Source organism: Littorina saxatilis, linkage group LG2 (assembly GCF_037325665.1).
Source record: "Littorina saxatilis isolate snail1 linkage group LG2, US_GU_Lsax_2.0, whole genome shotgun sequence".
NCBI classification, from domain to species: Eukaryota; Metazoa; Mollusca; class Gastropoda; order Littorinimorpha; family Littorinidae; genus Littorina; species Littorina saxatilis.
Window position 1 is genome coordinate 73,416,562 of NC_090246.1, and position 15,205 is coordinate 73,431,766.

A 15,205-nucleotide genomic window follows, 5' to 3' on the forward strand; every position below is an offset into this window, starting at 1 on the left:
TGAACCTAGTTTGACTGTGTGTGTTAATAATACTGTGATCTATACAAACATATTACAAAGGGGGAGAAACAGGGATACACAAGATAATGCTAGTTGCGATGAACGTGATTTATGACTATTATACTATTCATTGAGGTTGTGTGTGTTTTAGGACATTGTGAGCTACTTCATCGACGAGGATTCTGCAGGACTTCAGGCCTCTCGGTACTTCTTCGTCAGCTCCTCAACTGGCGAAATCTATGTTAAAAACGATCTGCGTTCAGGACAAGGCACCTACACGGTAAGTTTATTTTTTTCAATTTAAAGAAACAAACTTTAATAGTATTCTATAATACTTTAGTGTATGCAAAAATGCGTAAATAGTGATCCTTTATTTGAGGGAAAAGTTGTCGGTGTTTCTGTCGATAGAGACGTGAAACTTGAACTTGGGTTTTTGTGTATGCCTTTCTTTGTTCTCATTATTTTTTTATATTTGCGTTTTGGTGTATGCCTTTCTTTGCTTCATTCTTTCTTTATATTTACGTTTTGGTGTATGCCTTTCTTTGTTCTCAATATTTCTTTATTCTCGCGTTTTGGTGAATATATTTCTTTACACTTGCGTTTTGGTGTATGCCTTTCTTTGTTCTCATTCTTTTTTTTATATATTTGCGCTTCGGTGTATGCCTTACTTTTTTCTCGTTCAGTCTTTGTACTTGCGTTTTTGTGTATGTCTTTGTTTGTTCTCATTATGTTTTATACTTCAATCAATCAATCAATGAAGCTTATATCGCGCATATTCCGTGGGTACAGTTCTAGGCGCTCTGCAGTGATGCCGTGTGAGATGAAATTTTATACGGCCAGTAGATTGCAGCCATGTCGGCGCATATTTACCTTTCACGGCCTTATTCCAAGTCACACGGGTATGGTATACAATTATTAACTGTGCCTAAGCAATTTTGCCAGGAAAGACCCTTTTGTCAATCGTGGGATCTTTAACGTGCACACCCAATGTAGTATACACGGGGGGTGGTTCGGACACCGAAGAGAGTCTGCACACAAAGTTGACTCTGTGAAATAAATTTCCGCCGAACCTGGGATCGAACTCGCGCTGACAGCGGCCAACTGAATACAAATCCAGCGCGCTACCAACTGAGCTATATACTTGCGTTTTATGTCTCTCCATGTTCTTACTCTTCCTTTTTACTTGCGGTTTATTTATATATTTTTTAGTTCTGATTCTTTCTTCTTACTAATTGCGTTTTGGTGTACGTCCTTCTTGGTTCTCATTTCTTCTTCATAATTGTGTTTTGTTGTATGTCCTTCTTTGCTCTTTGTTTCTATCTATTCATGGAAAAACAATGTGCTTCGTCGCGACTGTAACCGAAGAACGAGCTTTGTTTCTGTTGCAGTTCACTGTGTCTGCCTATGACAACAGAAGTCGCCGGTGCCGAACTCCTGCTTCAGTGACCATTCGAGTTGAAAAAGATGCAGGAAGTCCCACCTGTCCCCGGAACAACCAGATCATCCGAATCAATGAGACTACACTAATCAACAGCACACAGGTGCATCTCTTCCAGGCTCAGGACAGTGATACAAGAGTACGTGGGAACATCTCCTCTTTCCCACTTAGACTAAGACTTGCTGCTCGACTACTGTGACCGTAATCGTGTTGTTTTCATGTTTGCCTTGTTGGCGATGAGGGGGCGGGGTCTTTTGGGGGTAGGGGAGGGGGAAGGGGGTTGGTGGTGGTGGGAGGATTACGTAAAAAGAAAAAAAGAAGACTAGACTTTGATGACAAAATTACAACTGACAAATTCTGATTTATCTGCTTTTTTTTCTCTTTTTTTCCCGCTGGTTTTGTTTATTCTATCTGGAGGCGTTTTGTTGCAATTCGTTTTAAATTTTCACCTTACTACTAAAAAACAAACAAACACTGGTTTAAATCATTCTCGTCATTATATTTAGTCAAGTTTTGATTAAATATTTTAACATCGAGGGGGAATCGAAACGAGGGTCGTGGTGTATGTGCGTGTGTCTGTGTGTCTGTGTGTCTGTGTGTGTGTGTGTGTGTGTGTAGAGCGATTCAGACTAAACTACTGGACCGATCTTTATGAAATTTGACATGAGAGTTCCTGGGTATGAAATCCCCATACGTTTTTTTCATTTTTTTGATAAATGTCTTTGATGACGTCATATCCGGCTTTTCGTGAAAGTTGAGGCGGCACTGTCACGCCCTCATTTTTCAACCAAATTAGTTGAAATTTTGGTCAAGTAATCTTCGACGAAGCCCGGACTTCGGTATTGCATTTCAGCTTGGTGGCCTAAAAATTAATTAATGACTTTGGTAATTAAAAATCGGAAAATTGTAAAAAAAAATAAAAATTTATAAAACGATCTAAATTTACGTTTATCTTATTCTCCATCATTTGCTGATTCCAAAAACATATAAATATGTTATATTCGGATTAAAAACAAGCTCTGAAAATTAAATATATAAAAATTATTATCAAAATTAAATTGTCCAAATCAATTTAAAAAAACTTTCATCTTATTCCTTGTCGGTTCCTGATTCCAAAAACATATAGATATGATATGTTTGGATTAAAAACACGCTCAGAAAGTTAAAACAAAGAGAGGTACAGAAAAGCGTGCTATCCTTCTTAGCGCAACTACTACCCCGCTCTTCTTGTCAATTTCACTGCCTTTGCCATGAGCGGTGGACTGACGATGCTACGAGTATACGGTCTTGCTGAAAAATGGCAGCTACTTGACTAAATATTGTATTTTCGCCTTACGCGACTTGTTTTTCTTGTGTTGTTTTTGTGGCTGTTTTGTTTGACTTTTTTTTTATTCTTTTGCTGACTTCTGATGAATTTGGTTTAGCTTGTAAATGAACTGGATAATTGTTCTCCAGGGTGACCTGCGGTTCTCCCCAACGGGTGACGCTCTGGCTTGGGCCTACTTTCAGCTGTTTGAAGACGGTCGGGTAACTGTGAGACGGTCACTGAGAACAACACTGACCACCAGGTTTGAGGTCAGTGGTTATTGTATTTCTTCTTTTCTTCTATCTGCCTATCTGAATGTTTTCATCTTTCGGTCTGATCTGTTCGTCTCTGTCTATCTGTCTGTCTGTCTGACTTGTCTGTCGGTCCGTGTGTGCGTTTGTTTGTGTGTGTGTGTGTGTGTGTGTGTGTGTGTGTGTGTGTGTCTGTGTGTCTGTGTGTGTCTGTGTGTGTCTGTCTGTCTGTCTATCTGTCTGTCTGTATTTCTGTCTGTCTGTCTCTCCCCTCTCTCTCTCTCTCTCTCTCTCTCTCTCTCTCTCTCTCTCCCTCTCCCTCCCTCTCTTTCTCTCTTTCTCTTTGTTTCTGTGCAGTCCCTTTCTTTATTCAGTACTATTGGGTAAAAAAAAACGCTTGAAAACAAGAATTACACGGAGAGGGCAACCGGAGAGAAAAGGAATTCGTTCATCGGCTCGTAAATCAAAGAGAACCAAGTCTGGGTTTGGGATTGCCTAAACAGTAAGTGGAAACTCTGTTCAAGCCCCCCCCCCCCACCACCTCGAGTAGAAAAAGATGCAGGAAGTCCCACCTGCCCCCCCCCCCCCCACACACACACACAATTAAGGACTACTTCTTTTCAAAATTTTCTCTTAATAACTTCTGTAAATGTACCTCGATTTTAAGACTCCCTGTGTTTAGACCAAGAATGTTATTTTCTTTGACTGTATTATTATTTGACTGTACATATTATTATTAAGCAGGTAGTACGTTCATAATGTCCTCATTGTTTGCTTGTTTGTCTTTGTAAAAATTAATAAGTGTAAATAAAAAATAAATAAAAAATAAAATAAACAAGAAATTCCTCCGATAGGAAAAACACCCCCGTTGGTCAAAGGGAAATAACCATTCTCACTGCCACCAACTGAGAAGGTTATTTCCCTTTGACCATTAATATGTCAGTCTTAATCTTAATCCAGCAATAACTCCCTAACCGTGTGTTTGACTGGTCCCAAGTTTTGTAAGGACCGTCTCAGGAATGTATAGAACCTGTTCACCAAGTTTGGTGACGATCGGTCCGTTCATTCTTGAGATCTATATGCGAACACAAACACACAAACACACAAACAAACAAACAAACACATCCAGTGAAACCTATACACACCCCTATACCGGGGGTGTATGTGTGTATGTGTGTGTGTGTGTGTGTGTGTGTGTGTGTGTGTGAGTTTGAATAATGAGCGAAATTCGCCCGCCGTTTCAACAAGATTGTGGGTGATCTTAAAAGGGACTTCTACTGTGGGGCAGTACAATTAGTGCATCTACACGATTCTTGTTGTACAAGGTGTTAACCGCATGTTTCAGCTGTTTGCATCGGTGTACGACACATACTTCCCCAGCAACTCAGGCACGTGCAGTGTGATTGTGGAGGTGGCTCACAATGTTGGAGTCCCCACCTTCACGTCTCCAATCGACCCTGTTCAGGTGTTTGAGTACGACCCCTCTGGCTCCAACTTTCTCAACGTGACAGCCACAGATCCTGACAATGTGAGTTCCAGACAAAACGGACCCGTGGGAACAGTTATATCTGTCTTAGCTTGTGCCTGTAGAGACTTGTGAAGTGAGGCCAGGGTAGATCGAGTAAGGGAGGGGGAGGGTAGGTGTTTGTGTGTGTGTGTGTGTGTGTGTGTGCTTGAGAGAGGTGTGTGTGTGTGTGTGTGTGTGTGTGTGTGTGTTTGAGAGGTGTGTGTGTTTGTACACGCGTGTGCGTGCATGCGTGCGTGTGTGTGCGAGTTTTTCTAGTTTGTGTGTGTGTGTGTGTGTCTGTGTGAGAGAGCGGTTTGTGTGTGTGTGTGTGTGTACGTGTTTGTGTGTATGGGTGGGTGTTTGTGTGTGTTTGTGTTCGCTTGCGTATACGTGTCTGAGTGTGTGTGTGTTATTGTGCGTGTGTGTGTTTGCTTCCATGCTGGTGTGGATGCATTTTCTGACCCATTTTGTTCCCCATTTGGTAGGACCAGTTGACTTACAGTATAAGAGGCGACCCGGAAGACGACAAGTTCTTCACCATTGACGGGAGAACTGGTCGGATATCCTTGCTGCAGGATCTATCATACAGCAACACCAGTCTGTACACTGTGAGTTGTTTTGCACGACATTCTATCTTATGCTTTAACAATGGTTCTGAGGCGTCTCGCGTGTTTGATGTGTGTGATGACTGCCTCGCTAAAGTACGACTATGTGTAAGTGTTGGGGGTAAATGGATGGATTTGTTAGTGTGTGTTTGTCTTTTGTGCTTGCGAGTTTGTGTGTGGGTGGGTGTGTTTGTGTGTGTGTGTGTGTGTGTGTGTGTGTGTGTGTGTGTGTGTGTGTGTGTGTGTGTGTGTCTGTGTCTGTGTCTGAGTGTCTGTGTCTGAGTGTCTGTGTCTGAGTGTCTGTGTCTGAGTGTCTGTGTCTGATTGTCTCTGTGCGGGCGTATTTTGTGTGTTTAATGTAAGTACATGTATTTAACGTCCCGTGCCACATAGTACGTTTTCCATTTTTGAATTTGTTCCGTTTAGTGCGTGTGTGCAGTTTTCGGAGAGAAGTCAGTTAGTGATGATTGTTTGTTTTTGTCCTCTCTGTTTTCTCGGCAGTTTGAAGTTCTAGCAACTGACAGTCGTCTGAATGTCTCAAACACGGGGACATCCACTGTAACTGTGAGTGTCGTTCGTGACACGCCTCCGACCTTCACCGACCTTCCAACATCTGTTCAGAAGGATGAGGATGCTGTGCAAGGGGAATTTGTCTACCAGATCAATGCTGATGACACCAACAAGATGGTACGCCTTTTCTGTCTGTGTCTGCCTCAGTGCCTGTCCGTCCCCCTCTCTCTCCCACCAGTTTTCTTTCTTCTATGTGTGTGTGTGTATGTGTGTGTGTGTGTGTGTGTGTGTGTGTGTGTGTGTGTGTGTGTGTGTGTGTGTGTGTGTGTATGTGTGTGTGTGTGTGTGTGTGTGTGTTCAAGCCGTCGTTGTGTCCAGGATTATTACTTATCGTGCTTTTGTTATTTGAAAAGCAAATCTCTTCGTTTGCAGCTTTATGTCAGTTCGCCTATTTTAAGAACTCCAAAAATATGGGAACACTAATATTGGTCCTAAAACGGACTCTTTGAAATAGAGGTACATTTTATACGGATTTTAAGACCTCCAAAAATATGAAAACGTTTGGCCCTAAAAAGGAAGGAGTCCTTGAAATAGACCTCCAGCTATTGGTCTTAAAAGGGAAGTTGATCTGACATTTTACGGAGGACACGAACAGCAAATATCAGCAAACAAGCCTTTAAAAGGGAAAAAGTCCTAGAGCGGAGGACCTTACAAAAAGAATTCACTATTTTAACAGTGTTCCCTTGTTATACATGTCAGGGTTCCCTGGTGTACACTGCAGTTGGCAACGGAGCTGCACCCAGCATGTTCCATGTGAACAGTACAGGTTATGTGAGCGTCAACACCAACCTTACCCTGGACCCCTCCACTACTTCTTACGAGGTTGGTATCTAAGCTTGTCTGGGCTCATTTGGCACAGCACCTGCAGCAGCACGATTTGGGTTAGTTTTAGTTTGATTTTCAATGAAAATGTGCGGTTTGTGCCGTTGGTAACTGACGTACGATATGAGGATTTGAAGCATTCCCAATTCTTATGTTGAACAATCTGAGAAGAAAATAGTTTGAGAAAGTGACAGTTACTTTGTGTTTACTACACTATTTTTACAGAGACTTATCACAGTACATTCCTCTGACAAATCGTCTGTACCTTTTTTCAGCTAGCGGTGACGGTCCACGACAGTGCTGTTCCCGATAAGCGCACCACCAGCACACTTACCATCAGTGTCGATCGTAACCCGAATCCACCCGTCTTCACCCTGAATGAGTACACCAAAAACATCACCATTAACACCAACGTTGGCGACGTGGTGGCCACCATCACAGCCACGGATGTTGATGGGGTGAGCTGCATGCCAGTGTGCTAGACCAAGAAATTACCTTTGTTTCGTTTAAGTTTTGCTGTCTGCAAGTTCGTCTGGTTGTCTCTGAAACTTTCACAAATAGGAGGCTTGGGTGAGATGGTACTTCAAAGTTGTGTTTTTAATTTCAATGTTTCACCATAACGTCGGTCTTCCCTTTTCCACGTTTTAGATTTGAATTAGCTTTTGAGATTACAAATCATTCTGCACTTAATTTTTTATTCGCCAATAATTCTTTGCGCCTGTTAATTATCATTTTTCAGTTATACCATTACATCTCTCTTCAAAACCTGTTCCGTGTTGAACTCACTGTTATATTTGTAATTTGTATCTGTCTGTGGCTATAGGATGTCCCAACCTACAGCATTACCGGTGGGAGCGGGACTTCCTATTTTGTGCTGAATGCTGTGTCTGGTGATATCACTTTGGTCAAACCTTTGGATGCTACCACCACTCAGCTGTCTGTGAGTACACAATGCAATATATTGTCTTTAAATATATCTTTTTATGTCCTTTTTCGTAATATTTTGGGCTGGGTTTTCCAGTTATCCACTTTACATATCCTGACTTAAAAAAAAAGTTCAATGCTTGTACATGCCTGGTTAATTATTAACTTTCACTTACTTGAATACATGTTAAATCTGTGTGGGACTGTTTTGACGTTGCAGCTGAACGTCAGGGCCACCGATCGACCAATTCGGGGACTGACAGATGATGCCGTTGTGAACTTCAACGTCAGGCTGACACCCATATTGCCAAGCTTCAACACCGCATCTTACAACGCTGGCACCATCCTGGAAACTCGGCCTACTGGTTCTACAGTATACAGTCTCGTTTCCGCCACGGATAATGATTTGCAGGTACCTTTTATTTTTGAGAAATTAAAAAGTTGAAGCAACATCCCGAGAATAGTGTACGTTAGTGATGTGAGTTCCGAACTGGCGCGATGTTTATTTCAAATTAACGTGTGTAGTCTGTATATAAAGCCTAATTGGCGAATTACAGTAGTTATGGCGATAATGTAACAGGCGGAAATCATTTCTTTTGCTGTGTTAAGGCAGACTCTGTATGTTTTTCCTGTGTTGCAATGCTGGTTCAGGCACACGCAACTGTCTCTCTGAATTTAAGTTGCGTATATGTTTGTGTCTGTGTGTCTGTATCTGTGTTTGTAGAGGGATAGTTATTATACACATGTCATTGACATTTTGTTTACATACACTGTTTTACGTAGTGATTGTCAGTCTTAAAACACTGTGATTTACGCCTGTATTTTTTCTCTTTGTTTTGTTTAGGGTAACCTGACCTACGCAGCTGAGGGAATCTATCCAGCTGACAATTTCTTTCACATCAATCCAGTCTCTGGCGTTATCACTGTCAAGAATAACCTCACCGACGATGCGCTGTCAAGGCCAGTGTATGAGGTATCATATTGATTTAATATTTTCTTCAAGGATTGTCTCCTTCGCATTGCTTTTTCTACAGTATTTGGAACTCCTGTTTTGAACAATACAAACACGAACAAAGTTTGCACACAACCCAAATTAATTTGCCAAACACTATGTGTGGTTGGGTTTTGATGATGCTGTTTCATTCCAGCTGCGAGTCATCGCATACGACAGTGCGTTCCCTGACCAGCGTGCGACAAGCACAGTGACCATTGGCGTCACACACAATCCCAATGCTCCACGATTTTCTGACACGTACCGGAGAATCATCCCAGAGACGTGGGCCTTTAACGAATCTATCTTCAACATCTCAGCAAACGACGGAGATGGGGTGAGCTTAAAGTTAGATTTTCATTTGTTGATTTGTGAATGTTGTCTATATGGAAACGAACCTACTTCTTTCAAAGTGGTGGCCTCAGTTCTATCGATTATTGTTTTTACTGAAAGGGACACTCCAGGTACAATAGTGTGAGCCTCGCAACAGCAGACATTGTTTACTATTTTTGTTAGCTACATGTACCTCCGTAAACCGCCGAAATTGAGGACAGTTGCTGACAGAGGGTAAATTAAGAACGATGGGGAGTGGAAGAGGGAGACGACAGAGGTGAGACTTCATTTACTTTGCTGCATTGGAATACATGTCATGTATCTATAGCGGTTAACACGAATGGTAAGAATTTTTCTGTATGTCGATCTTTGATCAACAGTAGCATGAACTAAATTCTTAAAAGCATTGTAAACCTACGGGTGGGCTTTGTTGTGTGTAGAGCTTGAACTGCTCGCACTTTCAAGACTAATGAGAACAATACAGCAAGTGATAACATTTGTCACCAGGACACACTGGCCTACGAACTGATCCGTGACAACAATGGGCGTAGCGGTCTGGACTACTTCTACATCCAGCCTCAGACCGGTACCATCTCCATCTGGAGACGTTTGACACAGGCACCCGACGATGAGTACTCGGTCAGTTCCATAGCTGTTTTCTACTGTCTTTCCTGTTTTTGCCCTCGCTGAAAGTGAAGAGATTGCACAGTGTCTAATTTGCAAATAAACGTATGTAAACTTACCAGCATACAGGTATGCTGCTGTGCATATGCAGGTACACATACTCTGCGTAGCCCACACACAAACACACACACACACACACACACACACACACACACACACACACACACACACACACACACACACACACACACACACACACACACACACACACACACATTCACACACATTCAAGAACACACTCGAATGCCCCTGCTCGCGCAGACAGCAAATTCTGTGCAAGCAAGTATTCTTGCTTTCAATCGTATGTAAATTCCTGCCTTTCCACGATTGTAGCTGTAAAAACATTACGACATTACGTTTTTCAGCTGAAAGTGCGTGTGACGGACTCTGGCCGCCCAGCCAGGTTTGCTGAAATAGACGTGACGATAGGCATCACAAGAGTCACAGTGCCCAGCTTCTCTCGCACCAATAACACAGTTACGGTGCCGGAGAGCAGGGGCGTGGATGTCTTCGTCTATGAGGCATTTGCCACAATACCAACGGTATGTGATTCTGAATTTGACAAGATGTAATGGAAGAGGGTTCGTGATGCAAAGATGTACAAAAGCCCGCTTTGGCACCAAAAAGAGACACTCAAGTAAAGAATAGGCGTTGATCATATTAGACATTTCACTTGTGTCAACATTTGTGGGGAAAAACGATGGGTCTTTTGGATTTTTAAACGCGCACAAGTGCTTGCCTAGAACTTACAATGCAAATAGCCAACCAGAGTGAAACCATTAGCATGCGGTGCGAGAAAATAGTGACGGGTTTACTGGCTTTCAAAGACGGATTAAAAAAAGCAGACAACTATGATTGATCCGTACGAGTGCCACTTATTTAAGCGGACAAGGCCTTCGCTGCTTTTAGAACCATTATTTTGTCTGAAACTGTTCCAACTGTTGACAGACTTTCACCCTTTTCTTATGACCTTCCACAGGGCTCCATCAAGTACCGACTGACAGGGGAAGGACAAGGGCCGTACTACTTCAAGATCAACGAGAACACTGGCAGGATTACAGTCGCCAGAAACCTGCGCACAGGCCGGGACATGAGCTACACAGTAAGTACTGGCATTGCTATTGATACATTTGTAAGCTTTGTGCAATTTACGAGTGATGGTGGTTGGTGGAATCCTACTCTTAGCAGAATGTTTCTTTTATTTTCGTTATTTTTCTCTTTTTTGTTGTTGTTTTGTTTTTTGTTTTGTTTTTTGTTTAGAAGTACTCGAGAACGGTTATTTGGATTGAATTCTCTTCAAATAGAAACAACGAATTAAGTCGAGCTCCCTCTCACGCTCACAACTGTATACATATGTGTGTGTGTGTGTGTGTGTGTGTGTGTGTGTGTGCGTGCGTGCGTGTGTGTGTGTGTGCGCGTGCGTGTGTGCGTGCGTCCGTATGTGTGTGCGTGCGTGCGCGCGTGTTTGTGTGTGTGTGTGCGTATGCGTGTGCGTGCGTTTGTGTTGATTTGATCTACAGCTACTGGTTGAAGCATACGACGATGCCTTCCCAGACGCCGTGGGCAAGTTTACACTGACTGTCGACATGACTCGCAACGACAATGCACCAGTCCTTACAGGACCTTACACAGCCAACATCAACGAGACCACAAACCCTGGGGCTTTGATCATGAGTGTCACAGCTACTGATGGAGATGGGGTATGAATGATGATAACAATAATCCATGGTGGTTTTAGTCGTTCAAAATAATGTTGCGCTTAGCATTTAAAGAACGAATATGTTGTTCTTGTGTATTCATTAATCATGATATTAGTTTCATTTTCTTTCTCTTTCTCACCTTTAATGTTTGTCTGTTTTCCTATTTGTCTGTCTCTCTTTTTCTCGTCACTTTCTGTCTGTCTGTCTGTCTGTCTGTCTGTCTGTCTGTCTGTCTGTCTGTCTCTCTCTCGCTCTCTCTCTCTCTCTCTCTTTCTCTCTCTCTCTCTCTCTCTCTCTCTCTCTCTCTCTCTCTCTCTCTCTCTCTCTCTCTCTCTCTCTCTCTCTCTCTCTCTCTCTCTCTCTCTGCATTCTCGACAGTGTCTGGGGAATATCTTATATGTTCTTCACCCCTTGGCCTTATGCTGCAGGACCAACTGATCTACAGCCTGGCAGGAGACTCGGACTGTCAGAGCCTGTTTTACATCCACCCTTTGCGTGGAGAAATTTCTTTGGTGGGCAACCGGGACTCCATCAACCGCCCACAATACACGGTAATACAAAAGCAAAACCTTCTTTTCTCCAGCAGTCTTTGGTACTTCTGTCTGTCAAGCTGGCCCTTTAGACTTCTTCTTCTTCTTCTTCTTCTTCTTCTTCTTCTTCTTCTTCTTCTTCTTCTTCTTCTTCTTCTTCTTCTTCTTCTTCTTCTTCTTCTTCTTCTTCTTCGTTCATTGGCTTATACTCCCACGTTCACTTATGTTTGTAGCACGAGTGGAATTTTACGTGTATGACCGTTTTTACCCCGCCATTCTGGCAGCATACGCCGATTTCGGGGGAGGCATGCTGGGTATTTTCGTGTTTCTATAACCCACCGGACTCTGAAATGGATTTACTGCGCCCTTTAGACTGCCTCCGCCCTCTCTCTTTCTCTCTATATCTCTCTCTGTCTCTGTCTCTCCCTATTTCTCTCTCTCTCTCTCTCTCTCTCTCTCTCTCTCTCTCTCTCTCTCTCGTGCAGTTTAAGCTTTCTCTCTCTGTTTTCATAGCTCTCTCCTTTCCATAATGCGATGGCAACTATCATATGCATTATATTATTCATTTACAAGTCGGGAAAATGTTGTTGTCCGCATTCAATCATGCGCATTAGTAATTCCCTTCTTATTGTTTATTCAAATTCCTATTGGTGGTTGTGTCAACAGTGCACAATCAGCGTGACAGATAACGGGTACCCCACACCACGGGTTTCCACAACAACAGTGACTATTACAGTAGCACGTGAGAATCCTCCAACGTTCGACACAGGACCCACCAGCGCTGTAGTGAATGAGACTGAACCTGTTGGTACTTCCATCATCACAGTCGGTGCCACCAAGACTTCTGTCACCGTATGTCACGTGCTTTTGTCAAACAGCCCATGCCCGTACATACACACTTGTTGAAAGCACTTGTCCCTGTATTACATAAATATCTATTACTTTTTTTTTTTTTTTTTTGGGGGGGGGGGGGGGGGGGGGGGATAAGAAATTGGATGTATACACATGCAGGGGTTTGAGAAGTTTTATGCATTCACTTTGGCCACCTTGAGCAGTAAGCTCAGAAATGCTGAAAGGGTTAACTCGTCAAGGAAGATTTACAATTCCAACTTTAACAACAACGTCATTAAAAAGCTGGCCAGCAGCTATGTCACTGACGAGGAAGGGCGAATAGTCAGTCCAAACCACTCAATCCGAACAAGTCTGTTTTGGGTGGGTACGAGTCATGATATATGCGTGTATTTTCAAGTTGTTTGAAGTGGCTGCTGCACATTTTTTGTGGTATTTTTATATTTAGTCAAGTTTTGACTAAATATTTTAACATCGAGGGGGAATCGAAACGAGGGTATGGTGTATGTGCGTGTGTCTGTGTGTGTGTCTGTGTGTGTGTGTAGAGCGATTCAGACTAAACTACTGGACCGATCTTTATGAAATTTGACATGAGAGTTCCTGGGTATGAAATCCCCGAAAGTTTTTTTCATTTTTTTGATAAATGTCTTTGATGACGTCATATCCGGCTTTTCGTGAAAGTTGAGGCGGCACTGTCACGCCCTCATTTTTCAACCAAATTAGTTGAAATTTTGGTCAAGTAATCTTCGACGAAGCCCGGGGTTCGGTATTGCATTTCAGCTTGGTGGCTTAAAAATTAATTTATGACTTTGGTCATTAAAAATCGGAAAATTGTAAAAAAAAATAAAAATTTATAAAACGATCCAAATTTACGTTTATCTTATTCTCCATCATTTGCTGATTCCAAAAACATATAAATATGTTATATTCGGATTAAAAACAAGCTCTGAAAATTAAATATATAAAAATTATTATCAACATTTTTTTTTCGAAATCAATTTAAAAACACTTTCATCTTATTCCTTGTCGGTTCCTGATTCCAAAAACATATAGATATGATATGTTTGGATTAAAAACACGCTCAGAAAGTTAAAACAAAGAGAGGTACAGAAAAGCGTGCTATGCTTCTTAGCGCAACTACTACCCCGCTCTTCTTGTCAATTTCACTGCCTTTGCCATGAGCGGTGGACTGACGATGCTACGAGTATACGGTCTTGCTGAAAAAGGGCAGCTACTTGACTAAATATTGTATTTTCGCCTTACGCGACTTGTTTCTTCTTTTCATGACAACTAGCTTCTCCTCATCACCGCTGAAGAAGTTAGTACTATATGTATTTATTAATTAGTACATATATTTAAATATAATTTTAATGTTGTAGTCTTTCGTGTGTCTTTATGTTACATGCACCACCACTGACATTTCTCCATGTGAGATAATAAAGTTAATTTGATTTGATCGATTTAATTTGATCGTAATTGTCAAAACATGTTGCAGAAAAACAAAAACAAAACGTTTGTGTTGTTTTGTTTACAGGGCAGGCTGAAGTATGAGATTGTGGGCTACTACCCATCTCAGTCCTTCTTCACTGTTGATCCAGACACGGGCGAGGTCAGCATCCGTCAGGACCTGAGGAACGACAGTCTGAAAGCTGGGGAATACAAGGTCAGTGACGTGGCCTCTAGCTATAGCAGTCTGTGGCCACATTTGTGGCAGCTTTATCAGAAGTTGTGTGGGCTTAAAGGATGCCTAGGATAGAGATTTTAGGAAGCGATATGTGCTGATTGTCACACTACTTTTACAATAAAAAAAAACCTTCTTAAGACTACTAAAAAACGGAGCGTAAGGTAGAAGGGGAATGTTAAAATGATTTTCAATGTATATTAGGTATGAACAAACATCTGAGAAAACAGGGTCCTATACTGAGAACATTCTAAAAATGGCGGGTTTCAACGTGTGGTTCCGACTGTATTCATCGAATTACTGTTTCTACTTCAAACAATTACGTGGGTTTTTGATGGGCTTATGATGAAAAGATTCAGAATATACGACTATTTTTTTGTATGTAAGTCAGACAGCTGTAAGAAGATTAGTTAGGTTTTGTTCTTTCTTGAAACTTCACACTGATGCGGAACATTGCATGCTTCTCTGCTACAGGTTGGCGTCAAAGTCTATGACACCGCCTATCCCGACATTGCTGGATACAATAACCTTACGATCAACGTCAACAGGAACAGTAACGCACCAAGAGCCAACTCTGTCACGCTAACTGTACCAGAAGACACAGATGCCAAAACATGGGCATACCCCATCAATGCTACTGATCTCGACGGCGTGAGTTTGACTTTTTTCGTAGACAAATGTGCGTTGGGCTATGGAGAAAAATGTACAGTCTTAGCAAGGAGACCTAAATGAAGTAAAAGTAGGCAGAGACAGGAGACCGGAGATAGGCAGATATGCGGGAGAGAAATGAACACAGTTTTGTTTAAACTGTGCGTTTGTTTAATCACGTCTTGTGACATTCTTTAAACCCAAAAACTGGCATAAAAGCACCTAGACAGTCCAAGAAAAGATAGTTTACTTTGCAGTGAATTAACTTCAGCTGTAAGTTTCGAACTAGACAACGACAATTCTTTGTCGTTTTGCTGGCCAGAATAAGTAGGACAGGTCTTGGAATTGCACACGAGAGAGACTCTT

At 42.0% G+C, this 15,205-nt stretch overlaps 1 protein-coding gene across 1 annotated transcript in view; it reads left to right on the forward strand.

Annotated features, from left to right (window-relative positions):
* The window catches only part of LOC138954196 (protocadherin Fat 4-like), a 64,096-nt gene that overhangs the window by 15,408 nt on the left and 33,483 nt on the right, over window positions 1-15,205 (forward strand). The window contains exons 15-34 of the mRNA XM_070326099.1: window positions 152-280; window positions 1,389-1,577; window positions 2,894-3,013; window positions 4,341-4,523; window positions 4,988-5,110; window positions 5,609-5,794; window positions 6,377-6,499; window positions 6,775-6,957; window positions 7,323-7,439; window positions 7,644-7,835; window positions 8,268-8,396; window positions 8,572-8,751; window positions 9,255-9,386; window positions 9,797-9,973; window positions 10,411-10,533; window positions 10,952-11,131; window positions 11,560-11,682; window positions 12,328-12,513; window positions 14,045-14,173; window positions 14,666-14,842. Of these exons, the coding sequence (XP_070182200.1) occupies window positions 152-280; window positions 1,389-1,577; window positions 2,894-3,013; window positions 4,341-4,523; window positions 4,988-5,110; window positions 5,609-5,794; window positions 6,377-6,499; window positions 6,775-6,957; window positions 7,323-7,439; window positions 7,644-7,835; window positions 8,268-8,396; window positions 8,572-8,751; window positions 9,255-9,386; window positions 9,797-9,973; window positions 10,411-10,533; window positions 10,952-11,131; window positions 11,560-11,682; window positions 12,328-12,513; window positions 14,045-14,173; window positions 14,666-14,842 (3,081 nt within the window). The remainder of the gene's footprint in view (window positions 1-151; window positions 281-1,388; window positions 1,578-2,893; window positions 3,014-4,340; window positions 4,524-4,987; window positions 5,111-5,608; window positions 5,795-6,376; window positions 6,500-6,774; window positions 6,958-7,322; window positions 7,440-7,643; window positions 7,836-8,267; window positions 8,397-8,571; window positions 8,752-9,254; window positions 9,387-9,796; window positions 9,974-10,410; window positions 10,534-10,951; window positions 11,132-11,559; window positions 11,683-12,327; window positions 12,514-14,044; window positions 14,174-14,665; window positions 14,843-15,205) is intronic.